General features: G+C 41.4%; 1 protein-coding gene across 2 annotated transcripts in view; it reads left to right on the forward strand.

The window, feature by feature from the left end:
• Positions 1-20,955, forward strand: part of SRRM3 (serine/arginine repetitive matrix 3) — a 777,290-nt gene that overhangs the window by 690,141 nt on the left and 66,194 nt on the right. For both annotated transcript variants that reach the window (XM_069757291.1, XM_069757290.1), the window contains exons 10-11: positions 10,086-10,136; positions 13,967-14,071. In XM_069757291.1, the coding sequence (XP_069613392.1) occupies positions 10,086-10,136; positions 13,967-14,071 (156 nt within the window). The remainder of the gene's footprint in view (positions 1-10,085; positions 10,137-13,966; positions 14,072-20,955) is intronic.

A 20,955-nucleotide genomic window follows, 5' to 3' on the forward strand; every position in this document is an offset into this window, starting at 1 on the left:
TGACGCTATACTATTGCATTGGGGAACCTCCGGAAAAAAACGCAGTAAAAACATCTATCTGTAAGGAGTTTGTATGTTCTCCCTGTGTTTGCGTAGGTTTCCGCCTCAGGACACACTGATAGGGAACTTAGATTATGATTCAGTGATGCTGTTGCATGTAAAGCGCTATGGAAATCATTGGTGACATATAAACGAGTCAATTAACTAAATTGACCATCACTGGTTTGCAGTATAAACGGGTTGTAACACTCTGTTTATCTAAATGGGTCTGAGTTGTATTACTGTGTTTAACATCCCATTTAGGTGATACCCTGGGGCTAAATAAGCATTCAAGGGGCTGCCTCTGTTAAATCCCGCTGTCACTCTCTAACAATGGGATTGAACACATGCCATCAGGGAGACGCATCATTCAACGCTCCCATCGGCCTTCCCATGACGTGATCATGATTTCTGCAATACATAGCACAACCAATCTAATGATTTCACCTGCAAGTCCCCCAAGGAGACTATTAAAAACAATGAAATGTAAAAAAAAAGTTTTTAATAATAAGGAAAAAATAAAAAAACATTTAAGTTCAAATCACCCCCTTTTGACCCATTGAAAACCAAACAATTTTTTTTTTAAATTCACATATTTGGTATCCCTGCCTTCAGAAATGTCCGATCTATCAAAATATAAAATAAATTAATTCGAGTCATAAACGGCGTAACAAAACGCTGTGATTAAAACATCTTATCTACCTCAAAATGGTGTCATAAAAAACAACAGCTCTGGGTGCAAAAAGTAAGCCCTCTCACAGCCCGTTATCCTGAAAAATGAAAACGTTACGGTCTTTAAAAATGGTGACAAAACAAAACAAAATTTCTTACAAATTTCATAATTTTTTTTCACTACTTAATAAAAAAATATGCATTTAGTATCTGCGTACTTGTACTGACCTGGAGAATCATATTGCTATATAGTGCACATGATAAATAAAAAACAATTGTGGAATTACACTTTTTTTCAATGCCACCGTACTTGGAGTTTTTTTTTCCTTTTTCCAGTGTACTATGTGGTAGAATGAATGAATTCATTCAAAAGTACAACTTGTCACGCAAAAACAAGTACTCATACTGCTATATTGATGGAAAAAGAAAAAAGTTATGGCTCTTGCAAAAAGAGGAAAAATGGAAAATCACTGTTAAAGGGGTTAAAGGGCTGATTCGACAAGCATCCAGGGTTGCGGAGCAGCGTTGGAAGAAAACACGCCTGCCAGATGACTTCACTGCTTTCAAACAAGCTACATTTGACTTCAAGTTAGCCATCACCTCCGCTAAACAGACCTATTTCACAAACCTTGTATCTTCACTATCCTACAACCCAAAACAACTATTCAGCACATTTACCTCCCTCCTCTGCCCACCACTGCCACCTCCAACTCCCATCTCTTCTGAGGACTTTGCCACCTACTTCAAAAACAAGATTGACCAAACAAGGCAAACCCTAACTGTTCCACGACCCCAACCACTCCATATACCAGACCTCTGCCCTTCCCTAATAACCTCCCTCTCCAACATCACTGAAGGAGAGCTTACTCGCCTCTTTTCCAAATCGCACCTCACCACCTGTGCACTTGACCCCATGCCCCTCCCACCTGCTCCCCAAACTCACTAACATGCTCATTCCAGCCCAAACCCATCTCTTCAACCTATCGCTATCTTCTGGCACCTTCCCCTCTGCCTACAAACATGCCACCATCACACCCATCCTCAAAAAAACTAACCTTGACCCAACTGCTATGCCCAGCTACCGCCCCATATCACTGCTCCCGTTTGCTTCAAAACTCCTTGAGCAGCATGTCCATGCTCAAATTTCCTCCCACCTCTCATCTAACTCTCTCCTTGACAACCTCCAATTTGGCTTCCGCCCCACCACTCCACCAAAACTGCTCTGACAAAAATTACTAATGACTTACAGCCAAAGCTAACAGACAGTTCTCCATCCTCCTCCTTCTTGACCTGTCCTCTGCTTTCGACACAGTCAATCACTGCCTACTGCTACAGATTCTTTCTTCTCTTAGCATCAAAGACCTTGTCCTGTTCTGGATTGCCTCATACCTTTCCGACCGCACATTTAGCGTTTCCCACTCCCACGCCACCTCCTCATCCCGCCCTCTCCTTGTTGGAGTCCCTCAAGGCTCTGTCCTAGGGCCCCTACTTTTTTCCATCTATACCCTTGCTCAGAATGTGAAAAGCAGGACTTAGCCCCAGAAGCATCTGCTCGCCGCTGCCCAGCACTGACTTCAATGGCAGAAGCAGGAAATGCAGCAGTAACTCTTAGCACAGAGTCAGACTGAGCGAGATGCTGGGATCGACGTCTCCGCTGAGCAGGCTCCACTGCGGCAGGAGAAGAATGGGAGACTGCATCAGAGATGGCCTGAGATTCCCCCTGTGCAGAGGCAGTAACTCGACCCCTAACACTGTATTTTATTCTATGGGGGCTACATTATATTCTATGAGGGGGTCTACATTATACCCTATGAAGGGGCTACATTATAGTCTATGGGGGATGCATTATGCTATATGAGGGGGCTACTTTATATTCTATGAGGGGGCCACATTATACTATGAGGGGCTACTTTATACCCTATGAGGTGCTGCATTATACTTTGAGGGGCTACGTTATATTCTAGGAGGGGCTACATTGTACCCTATGAGGGGGCTACATTATATTCTATGAGGGGTCTTCATTATTCTATATGAGGGGGCTACATTATATTCTATGAGGAGACTACATTATACTATGAAGGGGCTACATTATACCCTATGAGGGGGCTACATGATATTCTATGGGGGACTACATTATATTCTATGGGGGCTGCATTATATTCTATGAGGGTAGCTACATTATATTCTATGAGGGGGCTGCATTATACTATATGAGGGCTGCATTATATTCTCTGAGGGGGCTACATTATATTCTGTGAGGGGCTGTATTATACTATATGAGGGGGCTACTTTATATTCTATGAGGGGGCTACATTATATTATGATGGGGCTACTTTATATTCTATGAGGGTGCTACATTATATTTTATGCCCCAACCTTCTACATAATTAAGACGTGTACTACCTTATATTATATTTTACCGCACGATTGGTGGACCTGTATTTATTTCTATGTAGCTGCATAGTGGGCCCAAAGAATGGTTTTCTCTGGTGGGCCCAAGGTGCTCCAGTTCAATGCTGTCTGGTATCTCTGTAATCGCATCGGCCCAAAGAATAAAACCGTCTTAATCACTTATACCGCATTTAGAACTGCACAAAAATAAGAACTGTTCTGATACTTCTATCTGTTTATCCTTTCTCCCTCTCAAAAATTGGAATAAGGCTCAGTTTACCTTTATTGTGTGCTCTCCACTGAGCACTTATGTTGGGGTTTCCGCATAAATACTCAAAACCGCGATTCCGACAAAATCACTCACTATAATGAGGCAGATGGAGTCATTTTGTACTCCATCTGGTTTCTGTTCTGGTGTTCTAGCATTATTTTAGGCATCTTTTTAGCTCACAAGTGTGGACGACCAAAGCTCTGTGAACATCTAAACAGATGGATACCACCAGAGCAGATGCCAAACTGTGGTTCCATCATGGATCTGAATTGCATTTTTGGGGAATTTTCTCCGAAACCATGACGTAAGTGCTCAATGCAGAACACAAGAATGTGATCCCAGTTTTATACAGCAAGCAATGAAAAAATATGTACCCCTAAATGTTACTAATAAAAACTCCGCACAAAACCAGCCCCCACTCAGCTCCATTTTCTCTCACTGGAAATATAGGGGGGTTCCCACATTACCGGTAGAACAATGACTCTGGAAAAGTGACATGTCTCCAACAACCTTTCAAATAAAATCCAGTGAAATCTGCACTCCCAAATCCAAGCACTCCCTCCTTCTGAGCCACTCTGTGCCTAAACCACTGCAAGCTGCCAAATGTTTCACATTATTGTAGTGGGGAAAGCGCACTAACCAATTTACAGAATACATGTCCTTAGAAGCACAAGCTGGGCACAATATGTGGGGTGCAACCATACATGGGGGCTCTACACTTTATCCCCTACAATTTATGGGCACTAAACTTGCATATTTACAATTCTCCAGAATAAAGCAGGTCTGTGGAGTCAGTAAGCCAAACCTCCGACTCCTCAATTTCCCCAACTCTGACTCCACGATTCTAATTCCGACTCCACAGCACTGCCTCACTAATTAGCATGTACATAAAGTGCAGCACAGATTGATTTCAACTATAAGCCTAGATCCCTATATCACAAATAGAGCAGACATTTATAGGACATTTCATAACTTTCAAAATTGTTATGAAAAAATTTACAGCACATAATGCATTGTTCCCAATTTATTATATATTTTAGGAGTCGGAGTAAGTCTATTTTATACCGACTTCACTAAAATGGACGCCGACTCTATGAATTCGACTCCACAGCCCTGGATGGCATGGATTAACAAGGCAGTCACTGCAGCCATAAGTTAATTAATTGAGAGATACAATTTCTACCATTGGGTCAGTTTTGTTTTTTTTTCTGTGATTTTGGCACCTTAGGTCCTCCGCAAATGTCGCCTGCAAACTATTCTATCAAAATCTGTGCTCCAAAAGCCAAATAGCGTTCCTTCCTTTTCAGTACTGACATTTGACCTATCACTAGTTTCTAACGACTTTTGGGGCATCACCCCATTCAGGAAAAATTGCAAAATAAATTGTGGGGTTCAGTTTCACCTATTAACCCTTGTGTAACTGATAAATTTGCAGCAAATACAAAAATAACTTTTTTACCACTAAAATGTTGTATTTTATATTTACTCACTACAGCCCCAGAAGAAATCTTTCAGTGGTTAAGTTTCCAATATGGGGTCACCTGGGGGTTCTGCTGACTTGGCACCACAGGGACTTGGCTAATGGTGCTCACAATTTATTCAAACCTAATTTGCGCTTTAAGAGCCAATAGTGCCAATTCCCATCCACTCCCTACCGTGTGCTCAAACAGTAATGTACAACTACATATGAGGTATTGCCACATTCGGTAAAAATTGCTTAAACAACTATGGTGTTCAGTTTCTCCTATTACCCTTTGTTGTAATTATAAATTTTGTGCTAAAACAGTATTTTAGTGGATAAAATTTCATCTTATGTTTTCACATCTTAATGTTATACATTTTTATGGATCATTTTTAAAAAAAATGCTCAGTACACTGTAGATGAATTCCTTGAGGGGATACCAAATTGAGGTCACTTAAGGGGGGTTCTGCTGTTTTGGCATATCAGGGGCTCTGCAAACGCGACATGACCTTCACAATCTACTCCGCACAAATTTCACCAATAATCAAATGGTGCTCTTTCCTTTCCAAGCACTACCATGTCCAAAACAGAATTTTTTTTTACCACAGATGTGATATCTTCGTGCTCAGAAGAAATTGCGTATTAAATTATGGGGTCCGTTTTCTCCTATTATCCATTGTAAAAATTACAAATTTGTGGCTGAAACAAAATTTTAGCAGAAAAACTTAATTTTTGTTTTCACATCCACATTTTAAAAAGTCCTGTGAAGCACCTATGGGTTCCACAAGTTCAATACCGCCCTAGATGAATTCCTTGATGGGTCTAGTTTCCAAAATGGGGTCACTTGTGGGGGTTTCTGCTGTTTTGGTATATCAGGCATGCTGCAAATAAGACATGGCATCTGTAATATTTTCCAGCCATATACCAAATGTCGCTTCTTCCCTTCTTAGCCCTGCCGTGTATCCATACAGAACGTTTTGAATGCATGTGGGGTACTGACACACTCAGAAGAAAGTGGGTAACAAGCTGTGTGGTCCGCTTTTTCATATTACCTTTTGCAAAAGTGAAAAATTTGGGGCTACAACAACATTTTCGTGAAAGAAATGAAACCTTTCAATATGATAACTTAATGTTATCAAATTTTGTGTAGCACATGTGAGTTCAAAATGCTCGCTATAACCCTGAATAAAATTGTTGAGGGCTGAATTTACCAAAATGGGAAAACCTATGGGGTTTTTCTGGTGTTGTGACATGCAATCTATTTCAGCCAAATTTGAGTTCCAAAATTCAAATTGTGCTCCTTCCCTTCTGAGCTGTGCCGTTTGTCCAAACAGAGGTCTCTGACCACATGGGGGGTATCAGTGCTCTCAGAAGAAACTAGGTAACAAATTGTGGGGTCCATTTTCTTGTACTATTCCTTGTAAAATTGAAACAATTGGGGTTAAAGCAACATTTTAGAGTAAAAATTACAATTTATTTTTTGTTCGACTTTGTATTAATTCCTGTGTCACACCTGAAGGGTTAAAAAATGTATTGACAGCAGTTTTGAAGTATTTAAGAGGTGCAGTTTTTAATATGGTATCACTTCTGGGGAGTTCACAATTTTACAATATATAGGCCCTGCAAAGGCCATTTAAATCTGAAAAGTTCCCTAAAAAACAGGTTTTGTACATTTCTTGGAAAAATGAGAAATTGCTGGTAAACTTTTAACCCATATAACATCCTCACAATATAAAATGGCATTTGAAAATTATGGAGATGTATGATAGGAGTCGAGTTTCCTCTGCTGCACAGGGGGAATCTCGATCCGTCTCCGCTGCGGTCTCCCATTCTCCTCCAGCCGCAGTGGAGTCTGCTCAGCAGGGACGTCGCTCCCAGTGTCTTGCTCGCTCTCACTCTGTACAGAGAGTTACTGCTGCTTCTTCAGCTCCTGCCATTAAAGTCAGTGCTGGTCAGCGGCGAGCAGACTTCCCTGGGACTAAGTCCTTGTTTGCGCACACTGAGCATGCCCAGAGCAAGATCTCCCATTGGAGATCGAGGGTCATGTGCTCTGGCTCTGCAGCGCATTCCATTGGTCCTCTTGGCAGGCCCTGGAAGGGCAAAGTTTCTGTGGCCACTTCCTGTCCTGCAATTATATAAACTGCGCATGACCGCACGGCCATGCGCTAGTGTACAATTGAATACGTGTGTTTGTTGTGAGTGCAAGTCGTTCATTAAATACCCCTACCCTATTGTATGACTGTTCGCGTATGGAGTATGGCTGCTATCTAGCGCCCGACAAATCACTCAACGTGTCACACACGTATCAGCGTCTATTGCTGTGACCACCAGTGCGGCGCCACGCGCCAGTAGTACGCTTCCTGACCCACGTCTGGGTGCTTAGTGGTGCCTGCCAGCATGGCACAGTTTGCACTTCGGTGCTCTAATTATAAGAGTTGCCTAACACACCCTGTTGCGGTGTTGTGTCAGCAAGTGGTCTAATCGGACTTCAATCCTAGTTGGGGTTAAGTTCGCTGACTGCTTGCTCGCCTTCTATGTGCGGTACCGCGATCCTGTGACGCAACAGGATCGCTTCCTTCACGTTGGGTGAAGTTTAACCCACGCGAGTATACTTATGAGTACCGCCATATAGTCCGTCATTACTCAGCAGCAGGTTCCATCTCTGCACGGTGGACCCCGGGCTACGAACGCACCGTACACTATCAGTCTTATTATTTGGTGCGTTCCGCTAGCCCTAACAATGTATTATTCTGGACATAGAGAAATGTTATTTACTGTATTAATTATTTTGTACAGCATGACTGGTTTAATGGTATAAAGATTAAAAGTTTGAAAATTTCACATTTTTCAAAATATTCGCCAAAATTCCGATATATTATTTTCTCAAATAAACGCATAACGTATTGACCTAAATTTACCACTAACATAACGTACAATGTGGCACGAAAAAAAAAATCTCAGCATCACTGTTATACGTTGAAGCGTGCCAGGGTTATTACCGCATGAAGTGACAGTGGTCAGATTTAAGAAAAAATTGTCCTTGTCAGTAAGGTTAAAATTGGCTTGGTCACTAAGGGATTAAGAATGCAGCAATAATTAAAAAAATATATATCTTTATTTGTAACGGAGGAAAAGATGTATGATTTGAATTTTTATTTTTAATTAAAAAATATTTTTAAAAAGTTTTTTTCCTTCTTTTTTTTTGCATTATTTTTTGTTTTCTTAGGAGACTTGAGCATGCTATTGACTGATTGCTTATACTTTGTAATGCAGTAGCACAGTATTTCAATTTAAAGGAAAAATGATGATCTCCTATGGAGTTGAGCCCTTACCTGTGTTTCACAGGAGTACAAAGATAGCAGCTATAGGGGCCTTCAACAGGTTCCTGGGCTGCCATAGTAATCCATCGGTGCTCTGTGATTGAAAAGGCACAACTCTAGAATCACGATAGTACATTATATTAGGATGGCTGCTGCAGTCCCCCAATCTTCCAACAGAAGAGAACTGCAGAAAGGCCTGTATAAAAGATTCTGCTCCTAAGAAGTGGAGGTTTCCAAAAATTTAATTAAATTGCCCCGTCAAATACGGTAATTGACACGGAAACTCATCCTAGTCACGGATTGCAGTCTGAAGAAGCTTTTTCATAAGCACACATATTAGTGAGCTGAGAAAGGCTCTGACTGGAGAAGAAATAAATCTCCTCTGTGGTCTGAATACAAACTATTTCCCAGCCTCAGTCCTCCATGCAAGTAGAAGATTTATTTCCTCTCCTGTCATGGCCCTTCTCTGGCAGCTTCCTGCTATGTGTCCTTACTATACATCTCGTCTGTCAGTTGATGCATAGCTCTGACGCGTAACCAGGTTGGGCTGCCGTTTGAATTAAGTGACTTTGGCAATTTTATTTCGTTTTTGTAGAACCCCTTTAAAACAGTTAAAAACACCAAATCAGACTGACCACTTCATGTCACATCGAAGATCAAACCTAATGGGATCAATGCAACCCAGAAGCACATGGTGTATTAAAAAAATATTGTTGTTCCTATTATGTGGTTGGAGATATCCAGACATCTATTCAGGCACCTCTCATCCAATTCCTTTATAGGAGAGTCTCTTACATTAGTAACTTTATTGGTTGTCCACTCAGTTAAAGGGAACCTGTCACCCCGTTTTTTGAGATTGAGATATAAATACTGTTAAATAGGGCCTGCGCTGTGTGTTACTATAGTGTATGTAGTGTACCCCGATTCCCCACCTATGCTGAGAAATAACTTACCAAAGTTGCCGTTTTCGCCTGTCAATCAGGCTGGTCAGGTCGGGAGGGCGTGTTCACAGCGCTGGTTCTTCCTCAGCTTTACGTTGGTGGCGTAGTGGTGAACAAGCAGCGCGCGCTCTGCGCTGTCATCCCTTTCGTCGGTGGGGGCGGCCATCTTCCTGGGGCCGCGCGTGTGCGCAGATCGAGTGCTCTGCTGCACGGGGCTTCAGGAAAATGGCCTCGGGATGCCGCGCGTGCGCACTAGAGATCGCGGCGGCCATTTTCCCAAAGCCGAGATGCAAACTCGGCTTTGGGAAAATGGCCGCCGCGATCTCTAATGCGCACGCGCGGCATCCCGCGGCCATTTTCCTGAAGCCTCGTGCAGCAGAGCACTCGATCTGCGCACGCGCGGCCCCAGGAAGATGGCCGCCCCCACCGACGAAAGGGATGACAGTGCAGATCGCGCGCTGCTTGTTCACCACTACGCCACTACGCCACCAACGTAAAGCTGAGGAAGAACCAGCGCTGTGAACACGCCCTCCCGACCTGACCAGCCTGATTGACAGGCGAAAACGGCAACTTTGGTAAGTTATTTCTCAGCATAGGTGGGGAATCGGGGTACACTACATACACTATAGTAACACACAGCGCAGGCCCTATTTAACAGTATTTATAGCTCAATCTGAAAAAACGGGGTGACAGGTTCCCTTTAAAAACAGTAAAGGTAAGATACAATTTAGATTTTGTGCACCAACATCAAAATTGCATATTGTACATTCAGTTTTCTTATTTACTGTTTATCAGACACTTTTCTAAGATATCTGTTCACAATGAAGGCATAATGTTATTACGTGTGTTTTTTACTCAATTCACAAATGTACATTATATAATATTTATTTTACAATTTGTTCACAAAACCACTTTAGTTTTTTATTAATTTTTTCCGTATCACTAACTTAATTGCTAACTATAATATTGTATTTGTTAAATTTCCTTAGATCTAGAAGCCTTAAGAGCAAAAGAAAAGATAGATCTAAAGACAGAAAGAGGTACAAATATTCCTGTTCCTTGATGTGTTCAAACCATGTTGAATTGAAATTAAAATATTATTATTTTACTGCAAATAAAATGTACTGGTACCACTATAAACGCTCTAACTTTTTTATTTTTCTTTTGACATAGTCGTAATTTTCATTGACATGTTTTTTTTTTACCATGTAATTTTGTTTAGTGCCACTGGTGGTGAAGCAAATCATGTCACTATAGGTTCTTACCCATATTCATGGACGTCAGCGTAATACGCGCCCCTACGTGTGTTTCGCGTCGGCTTCCTCAGGGGTCCATTGGGACTAAACAAATTTCCATGGTCACTGACCTTATGGAACTAATGGCACTTTACATTCCCTCTTGGTGGTGATTATGAATCTGTCATTATTTAAATGACTTGTATAATTATTTGCACTGTCACTTTACATTGATATTTCATTGAATTTTATGGTTCTATGTCCATTTTCTCCCATGTTCGTGCATGTGAGGTGACACCATACTCTCCGTGCAGCAATTTTAAGCGGATTTGAACATCTCTGTTACTGACTTAACTTTTGTGAGATACGTTTGTAATCATGTCTTTTATGTATTGAATTGTCATTAAAATTTACCTTTTAATTTTATGTGGTTTATGTGCTCCAAGTTTTTATGTTTATATGCTAAGAGGGAGCTCCACTGGGCAACAGCCCACACTTGTCTGGGTGTACAACCTTAATACTATTGCTTTTTGAATATGGTTTCTGTGCCTGAGGTTTTGTAGCTTTCAGTTCTTGAGCCTGTATCAAACACAGGCATGTGGTTAATGTTTATGCAGTCAATATTTGTATTTAACAGCATTTAATGTTTGCATGTTGAAAGGTTTTGGGATTTATTGTTTGCATTGCATGATATATTAAAATTCTGGGCTCCTAGAGATCTGCACATTTATCTAGTTTGTGGATATGTATTTACCCTTATCTCCATCTAAGTCTACTTATTTTCACAGTTTTATGTATAATGTTATGCATTTATATTCTAGTATTCAGGTTTTGAATTATTTACAGTGAGGAAAAAAGTATTTAGACAGCCACCGATTGTGGAAGTTCTCCCACTTAAAAAGATGCGAGAGGCCTGTAATTGACATCATAGGTAGACCACAACTATGAGAGCAAAATGAGAAAACAAATCCAGAAAATCATCTTGTCTGGTCTGATTTGACAAGATTTATTTTCCAAATTATGGTGGAAAATAAAACAAAAAAAATCAGGCTAATGAAGGGCACTTCCTATTAATCTATTCCTACAAAAACAACGAAAGCATATGCCAAATAGAAAAAACGTAACATATTTTTATTAAACATACATTGTACAATACACTTAAAAGTGAAGGGGGTACAATACAAAATAGCTGCATACACATGGCATTGCACTCCTAGCAAATATCATGTTTTGATAAATTAACATCAGTTCAAATTTTTTTTTTTATTTAGTATTCAAAAATATTAAAGGTATTCTTAGGGAGCTATAAGAGCTGAGTAGCTATTGCACAGAAATTGATCCAAACCTCATAGAAAACCTTAACTGAATTCTAGCCAACCTGTTGATCAGTCAAAATGAAAAGGTCAGTTATTTGGCAGTACTCCTACCCTGTTGAAGTGTCCAGTGTTTGAAACAGATGTGGAAAGCTCATTATACTAAATATATATAAATAAAACTGGATAACACAATAAATAAATCTAATATATCAATAGTGATATGAAGAGGTTGAGTAACCGTAGTCTAAAGACACTACAAATTGCTGCCCAAAACCTAATAAATGCAAATAATAGTGCACAGTGCTAAATTTGTAACCAGATTAGTAACTTGCTGCCATGTGCAGGAACTCATAGAAGTCAGTAGAACAGGGTTATAGAAGTGCCAAGTGACATAGCAACAGATAGACAAGAGGCAAGAAGAATAATGCCCAATATTAAATCAAGACCTATGGTTATAACACAGAGCCCCACTGCAAAGTGCAGAGAGTAAAAATGTCAGTAGGGCAGAGTTAAAGTGCCGAGTGACTAATCGCAGCAAATAATGCAGTGCTAAAATGCAGGCAGCCAAAGAAGGAGGCTAGAAGTGGAGGCAATACATAATCTGTGGTAGCAGCGCAGAGACCCAACGCGCGTTTCGCGTAAGCTTCTTCCTTGGGGGGTTGCTGTATGGATATGTATATACCCTTATCTCCATCTAGGTTTTCACAGTTATATGTATAATGTTATGCATTTATATTCTGCTTAGTATTCAGGTTTTGAATTATTTACAGTGGGGAAAAAAGTATTTAGCCAACCACCAATTGTGCACGTTCTCCCACTTAAAAAGATGAGAGAGGCCTGTAATTGACATCATAGGTAGTCAACAACTAAGAGAGCAAAATGAGAAAACAAATCCAGAAAATCACCTTGTCTGGTCTGATTTGGAAAGATTAATTTTGCAAATTATGGTGGAAAATAGGTATTTGGTCATTAACAAAAGTTAATCTCAATATTTTGTTACATATCCTTTGTTTTCAATGACAGAGGTCAAACGTTTTCTGTAAGTCTTCACAAGGTTGGCATTCTACACAGTAGGTATGGTATTCTTTGGATGCAACTCAACATTCTGTCTCCTCCAAACATGACGAGTTTTGTTTCTACCAAACAGTTCTACTTTGGTTTCATCAGACCATATGACATTCTCCCAATACTCTTCTGGGTAATCCAATTGCTCTCTAGCAAATTTCAGATGGGCCTGGACATGTATTGGCTTAAGCAGGGGGAACACGTCTGGCATTGCAAGATCTGAGTCCCTGGAGGCGTAGTGTGTTACTGATGGTAGCCTTTGTTATGGTGGTCCCAGCTCTATGCAGGCCATTCACAAGGTCCCCCCATGTGGTTCTGGGATTTTTGCTCACCGTTCTTGTGATCTTTTTGACCCTACGGGGTGAGATCTTGCTTGAAGCCCCAGATTGAGGGAGATTATCAGTGGTCTCGTATGTCTTCCATTTTCTTATTATTGCTCCCACAGTTGATTTCATCACACCAAGCTGCTTGCCTCTTGCAGATTCAGTCTCCCCAGCCTTTTGCAGGACTCCAATTTTGTTTCTGGTGTCCTTCAACAGCTCTTTGGTCTTCACCATAGTGAAGTTTGGAGTGTGACTGTTTGAGGTTGTGGACAGGTGTCTTTTATACTGATAACAAGTTCAAACAGGTGCCATTACTACAGGTAATGAGTGGAGGACAGAGGAGTCTCTTAAAGAAGAAGTTACAGGTCTGTGAGAGTCAGAAATCTTGCATGTTTTTAGGTGACCAAATACTTATTTTCCACCATAGTTTGCAAAATAAATCTTGCCAAATCAGACAAGGTGATTTTCTGGATTTGTTTTCTCATTTTGACTCTCATAGTTGTGGTCTACCTATGATGTCAATTACAGGCCTCTCTCATCTTTTTAAGTGGGAGAACTTACACAATTGGTGGCTGACTAAATACTTTTTTCCCCACTTATTTCTTTAGATATTTTTCTTTAAGAAAGATTGATTTTTAATTCGATGGAGCTCTTCTTTACTCTGGTGGATGACCCATGGATTACCCATAGCTAGAGTATGTTTAGTATATGTATTGTATAAGATTTTTATACAGATATGTTTGTATTTATTGGACTTCGCTCAAAATTCTATTAGCAAGAGTGAATGCAAATAGTGTGCTATTTTATCTCTATTTTGTTCTCCAGTGGAATATCATCAGAGAATATGAAATTCATAGTAGCCTAGGTGTTTATGTTTGAGGTTTTAACATGCAATTAATCGTTCCATTATTTTTTAAATTATTTTTGGCAGATCACATAGTGGATCAACTATCCGTAGAACCCACAGACACAGCAGTTGTAGTTCTCACAGTGCTTCTCCTTCCTCTGACTACAGCACCTCCAAGTCACCATGCAGGTACCTTGGATTATTTTTATGTATAATACTATCTTTTATAGACATTGGAAATTAAATATAGAGATGTATTAAAAATGTTGGTAATTTGAGGGTTTAGACAGATATGTACAAGCATACAGGTAAACAAGTAGGTGTGCATTAACATTAATAATCCGTATTGTGATAAGATCCTTGTGAATGTTCTAGCAATATTTCTCCCCATTAGATTCAGTTACATTGCTTGTGCAAACAGATCTAAGCAATAATAGTGCAGTAATTTGCCCACAGAAAGCCTTATGTTGCTCTGAAAGTGCTACTTAGTCTTAATTTGCCTAAACAAAGTTAAACATTGTTTCATTGCTCCTATATAGTGTTCATTTAGCAATAAAGAGTGTCAAAATAGTGTCAAACTGTGCCCGTAAAGGGCCTACTGTGCCTACTTCAAACTAAATCCAGGGTGCTATTTTGTGCCAACATGGTACCAAATAGTTTCCATATATTACCATCTCCTTTACAAACACGGAGCCATTCAGAACTTGTATAATTTTTTGCCTAATGACTGCTCAATATTGTTCAGCTAAATAGACAATAATACTACTAGCTATGTGCCTACAGTCCCGCAGTAGAAGACACCACTCCCCTCCCTTACTAAACCCTCCAGCATATTAAAAAATTTTAAGCATTAACAATTGAGAAACAGGCATATTTATTATTATTATTATTATTTTATCAATAAATGTATATTAATAATTTATCAATGGTCTTCAACTTTGTGCTCTAGTTTTAGTTGAACTAACAATACAGTATATAACCCATCAATTAATTAGAATTTATCGGTACAATTGTAAAAGAAAACTTTATCATTTCAGTTTAAAAGCGTACATCTGCCCATACATCAGATATTTCACCCCAACCGCCATAATTTGAAGGCCACTAGTTCTGCTTTTAGGAACATTTTGCCATGGTGACTTCCCAGTATATTTGGGACAGTGCAGTTTTTACATCAGTCACTGTTCCAAAAACTGATGGTGAGAAAAAAATATGATGATCTCGGGACGAGATCTTGCTGCTGAGATCTTAATCTGAGCATGCTCAGCCCCCGGCGTCCATTTTCCCGGAGGCCACCGCATCACAGTAATGGATGTGCGGGGGGCTCTGGGCTTTCACAAAATGTGGAACCACCGCACCACAGAGCACAACCGAACCTGCCGCATCAGCCTGGGAAGGGAGTGTGATCATCGCCCTGCAGTGTCGGATCGCAGCAGAATCGCCCGACTCCTGCTGCCGCACACTACTTGTAAATATATTCCACGAAGAAAAAACAAAAAACACGACAAAAAACTTCCAAAAATAAGATGTATAAACATAATGCAAATTTTATTAATAAAACCCAGTACAGGTGACACAAGGAGGAGGGGGGAAAAAGAAACACCCGCTCGCACATGTCCAGAACAAGATGCCCACAGAGAAGCAATAGCAAATACCGTATATACTCGAGTATAAGCCGAGATTTTCAGCCCAAATTTTTGGGCTGAAAGTGCCCCTCTCGGCTTATACTCGAGTCAAGGTGGGTGGCAGGGTCGGCAGGTGAGGGGAGAGGGCGCTGAGGTATACTTACCTAGTCCCAGCGCTCCTGAGGCTGTCCCTGCTTGTCCCACGGTCTCCGGGTGCTGCAGCTCTTCCCCTCTTCAGCGGTCACGTGGGACCGCTCAAATATGGACTCCACTCCCATAGGGGTGGAGCCACATATTCATTCCTCTGAGCGGTGCCAGTGACTGCTGACAGGAAGAGCTGCGGCGCCCGGAGACAGTGTGACAGGCAGGTGCAGCGTCAGGCGCGCCGGGACTAGGTGAGTATTATATTCACCTGTCCCCGTTCCAGCCGCCAGGCGCCGCTCCATCTTCCTGGCGTCTCTGCGCTCTGACTGTGCAGGTCAGAGGGCGCGATGACGCATATAGTGTGCATGGCGCCCTCTGCCTGATCAGTCACTGCAGAGAGACGCCGGGAGCTGCAATCACGAGAGGTGAGTATGGCTTTTTTTTTTTTATTATTATTATTGCAGCAGCAATGGCACAGATTTATATGGAGCATCTATGGGGCAAAAATGAACGGTGCAGAGCACTATATGGCACAGCTATGGGGCAAGAAAGAACGGTGCAGAGCACTATATGGCACAGCTATGGGGCAAGAATGAACGGTGCAGAGCACTATATGGCACAGCTATGGGGCAAGAAAGAACGGTGCAGAGCACTATATGGCACAGCTATGGGGCAAGAATGAACGGTGCAGAGCACTATATGGCACAGCTATGGGGCAAGAATGAACGGTGCAGAGCACTATATGGCACAGCTATGGGGCAAGAAAGAACTGTGCAGAGCACTATATGGCACAGCTATGGGGAGATATGAACGGTGCAGAGCACTATATGGCAGTTATGGGGCAAGAAAGAACGGTGCAGAGCACTATATGGCAGGAAGGCTTGAGAAAGGCTGCAATCGCCGAAACGCGCGTCGGGGAGGACGCCCACAGTGCTTCCCAACTGCATAGGTAATATTTACAGCTATTGTGGCTGCTCCAATCTATACTGTTACAATATTTTCTTGGGGATTGCTATGCAATGGATTATCTGGGTTAGTGTGCAATAGACTGATGCCATTACCATTGGCAATGTTTATTCATTATGTTATTTGCTATTGCTTCTCTGTGGGCGTCTTGTTCTGGACATGTGCGAGCGGGTGTTTCTTTTTCCCCCCTCCTCCTTGTGTCACCTGTACTGGGTTTTATTAATACAATTTGCATTATGTTTATACATCTTATTTTTGGAAGTTTTTTGTCGTGTTTTTTGTTTTTTCTTCGTTTAACCCCTTCATGACCCAGCCTATTTTGACCTTAAAGACCTTGCCGTTTTTTGCAATTCTGACCAGTGTCCCTTCATGAGGTAATAACTCAGGAACGCTTCAATGGATCCTAGCGGTTCTGAGATTGTTTTTTCGTGACATATTGGGCTTCATGTTAGTGGTAAATTTAGGTCAATAAATTCTGTGTTTATTTGTGATAAAAACGGAAATTTGGCGAAAATTTTGAAAATTTCGCAATTTTCACATTTTGAATTTTTATTCTGTTAAACCAGAGAGTTATGTGACACAAAATAGTTAATAAATAACATTTCCCACACGTCTACTTTACATCAGCACAATTTTGGAAACAAAATTTTTTTTTGCTAGGAAGTTATAAGGGTTAAAATTTGACCAGCGATTTCTCATTTTTACAACGAAATTTACAAAACCATTTTTTTTAGGGACCACCTCACATTTGAAGTCAGTTTGAGGGGTCTATATGGCTGAAAATACCCAAAAGTGACACCATTCTAAAAACTGCACCCCTCAAGGTGCACAAAACCACATTCAAGAAGTTTATTAACCCTTCAGGTGCTTCACAGCAGCAGAAGCAACATGGAAGGAAAAAATGAACATTTAACTTTTTAGTCACAAAAATGATTTTTCAGCAACAATTTTTTTATTTTCCCAATGGTAAAAGGAGAAACTGAACCACGTACGTTGTTGTCCAATTTGTCCTGAGTACGCTGATACCTCATATGTGGGGGTAAACCACTGTTTGGGCGCACGGCAGGGCTTGGAAGGGAAGGAGCGCCATTTGACTTTTTGAATGAAAAATTGGCTGCACTCTTTAGCGGACACCATGTCACATTTGGAGAGCCCCCGTGTGCCTAAAAATTGGAGCTCCCCCACAAGTGACCCCATTTTGGAAACTAGACGCCCCAAGGAACTTATCTAGATGCATAGTGAGCCCTTTAAACCCCCAGGTGCTTCACAAATTGATCCGTAAAAATGAAAAAGTACTTTTTTTTCACAAAAAAATTCTTTTAGCCTCAATTTTTTCATTTTCACATGGACAACAGGATAAAATGGATCCTAAAATTTGTTTGGCAATTTCTCCTGAGTACACCGATACTTCACATGTGGGGGTAAACCACTGTTTGGGCACATGGTAAGGCTCGGAAGGGAAGGAGCGCCATTTGACTTTTTGAATGAAAAATTATCTCCATCGTTAGCGGACACCATGTCGCGTTTGGAGAGACCCTGTGTGCTTAAACATTGGAGCTCCCCCACAAGTGACCCCATTTTGGAAACTGGACCCCCCAAGGAACTTATCTAGATGCCTAGTGAGCACTTTAAACCCTCAGGTGCTTCACAAATTGATCCGTAAAAATGAAAAAGTACTTTTTTTTCACAAAAAATTTATTTTCGCCTCAATTTTTTCATTTTCACATGGGCAATAGGATAAAATGGATCCTAAAATTTGTTGAGCAATTTCTCCCGAGTACGCCGATACCTCATATGTGGGGGTAAACCACTGTTTGGGCACACGGCAGGGCTCGGAAGGGAAGGCGCGCCTTTTAACTTTTTGAATGGAAAATTAGCTCCAATTGTTAGCGGACACCATGTCGCATTTGGAGAGCCCCTGTGTGCCTATGCAATGGAGCTCCCCCACAAGTGACCCCATTTTGGAAACTAGACCCCCCAAGGAACTTATCTAGATGCATACTGAGCACTTTAAACCCCCAGGTGCTTCACAGAAGTTTATAATGCAGAGCCATGAAAATAAAAAATAATTTTTCTTTTCTCAAAAATGATTTTTTAGCCTGGAATTTCCTATTTTGCCAATGGTAATAGGAGAAATTGGACCACAAATGTTGTTGTCCAGTTTGTCCTGAGTATGCAGATACCCCATATGTGGGGGTAAACCACTGTTTGGGCGCATGGCAGGGCTCAGAAGGGAAGGCACGCCATTTGGCTTTTTAAATGGAAAATTATCTCCAATCATTAGCGGACACCATGTCGCGTTTGGAGAGCCCCTGTGTGCCTAAACATTGGAGATCCCCCACAAATTACCCCATTTTGGAAACTAGACCCCCAAAGGAACTAATCTAGATGTGTAGTGAGCACTTTGAACCCTCAAGTGCTTCACAGAAGTTTATAACGCAGAGCCATGAAAATAAAAAAAAAAAATTATTTTCTCAAAAATGAATTTTAGCCCGCAATTTTTTATTTTCCCAAGGGTAACAGGAGAAATTTGACCCCAAAAGTTGTTGTCCAGTTTCTCCTGAGTACGCTGATACCCCATATGTGGGGGTAAACCACTGTTTAGGCACATGCTGGGGCTCGGAAGTGAAGTAGTGACGTTTTGAAATGCAGACTTTGATGGAATGCTCTGTGGGCGTCACGTTGCGTTTGCAGAGCCCCTGATGTGGCTAAACAGTAGAAACCCCACACAAGTGACCCCATTTTGGAAACTAGACCCCGAAAGGAACTTATCTAGATGTGAGGTGAGCACTTTGAACCCCCAAGTGCTTCACAGAAGTTCATAACACAGAGCAGTGAAAATAATAAATACGTTTTCTTTCCTCAAAAATAATTTTTTAGCCCAGAATTTTTTATTTTCCCAAGGGTTACAGGAGAAATTGGACCACAAAAGTTGTTGTCCAGTTTCTCCTGAGTACGCTGATACCCCATGTGTGGGGGTAAACCACTGTTTGGGCACACGTGGGGGCTCAGAAGGGAAGTAGTGACTTTTGAAATGCAGACTTTGATGGAATGGTCTGCGGGCGTCACATTGCGTTTGCAGAGCCCCTGGTGTGCCTAAACAGTAGAAACCCCCCACAAGTGACCCCATTTTGGAAACTAGACCCCCAAAGGAACTTATCTAGATGTGTGGTGAGCACTTTCAACCCCCAAGTGCTTTACAGAAGTTTATAACGCAGAGCCGTGAAAATAATAAATACGTTTTCTTTCCTCAAAAATAATTTTTTAGCCCAGAATTTTTTATTTTCCCAAGGGTTACAGGAGAAATTGGACCACAAAAGTTGTTGTCCAGTTTCTCCTGAGTACGCTGATACCCCATGTGTGGAGGTAACCCACTGTTTGGGCACACGTGGGGGCTCAGAAGGGAAGTAGTGACTTTTGAAATGCAGACTTTGATGGAATGGTCTGCGGGCGTCACGTTGCGTTTGCAGAGCCCCTGGTGTGCCTAAACAGTAGAAACCCCCCACAAGTGACCCCATTTTGGAAACTAGACCCCCCAAGGAACTTATCTAGATATGTGGTGAGCACTTTGAACCCCCAAGTGCTTCACAGACGTTTACAACGCAGAGCCGTGAAAATAAAAAATCATTTTTCTTTCCTCAAAAATGATGTTTTAGCAAGCAATTTTTTATTTTCTCAAGGGTAACAGGAGAAATTGGACCCCAGTAATTGTTGTGCAGTTTGTCCTGAGTATGCTGGTACCCCATATGTGGGGGTAAACCACTGTTTGGGCACACGTCGGGGTTCGGAAGTGAGGGAGCACCATTTGAATTTTTGAATACAAGATTGGCTGGAATCAATGGTGGCGCCATGTTGCGTTTGGAGACCCCCTGAAGTGCCTAAACAGTGGAAACCCCTCAATTCTACCTCCAACACACCCCTAACCCTTATCCCAACTGTAGCCGTAACCCTAATCACAACCCTAACCCCAACACACCCCTAACCACAACCCTAACCCCAACACACCCCTAACCCTAACCACAACCCTAATTCCAACCCAACTCTAAGGCTATGTGCCAACGTTGCGGATTCGTATGAGATTTTTCAGCATCATTTTTGAAAAATCCGCGGGTAAAAGGCACTGCGTTTTACCTGTGGATTTACCGTGGATTTCCAGTGTTTTTTGTGCGGATTTCACCTGTGGATTCCTATTGAGGAACAGGTGTAAAACGCTGCGGAATCCGCACAAAGAATTGGCATGCTGCGGAAAATACAACGCAGCGTTCCCGCGCGGTATTTTCTGCACCATGGGCACAGCGGATTTGGTTTTCCATATGTTTACATGGTACTGTAAACCTGATG

This window comes from Ranitomeya imitator, chromosome 3 (genome assembly GCF_032444005.1).
Source record: "Ranitomeya imitator isolate aRanImi1 chromosome 3, aRanImi1.pri, whole genome shotgun sequence".
Lineage (NCBI taxonomy): Eukaryota > Metazoa > Chordata > Amphibia > Anura > Dendrobatidae > Ranitomeya > Ranitomeya imitator.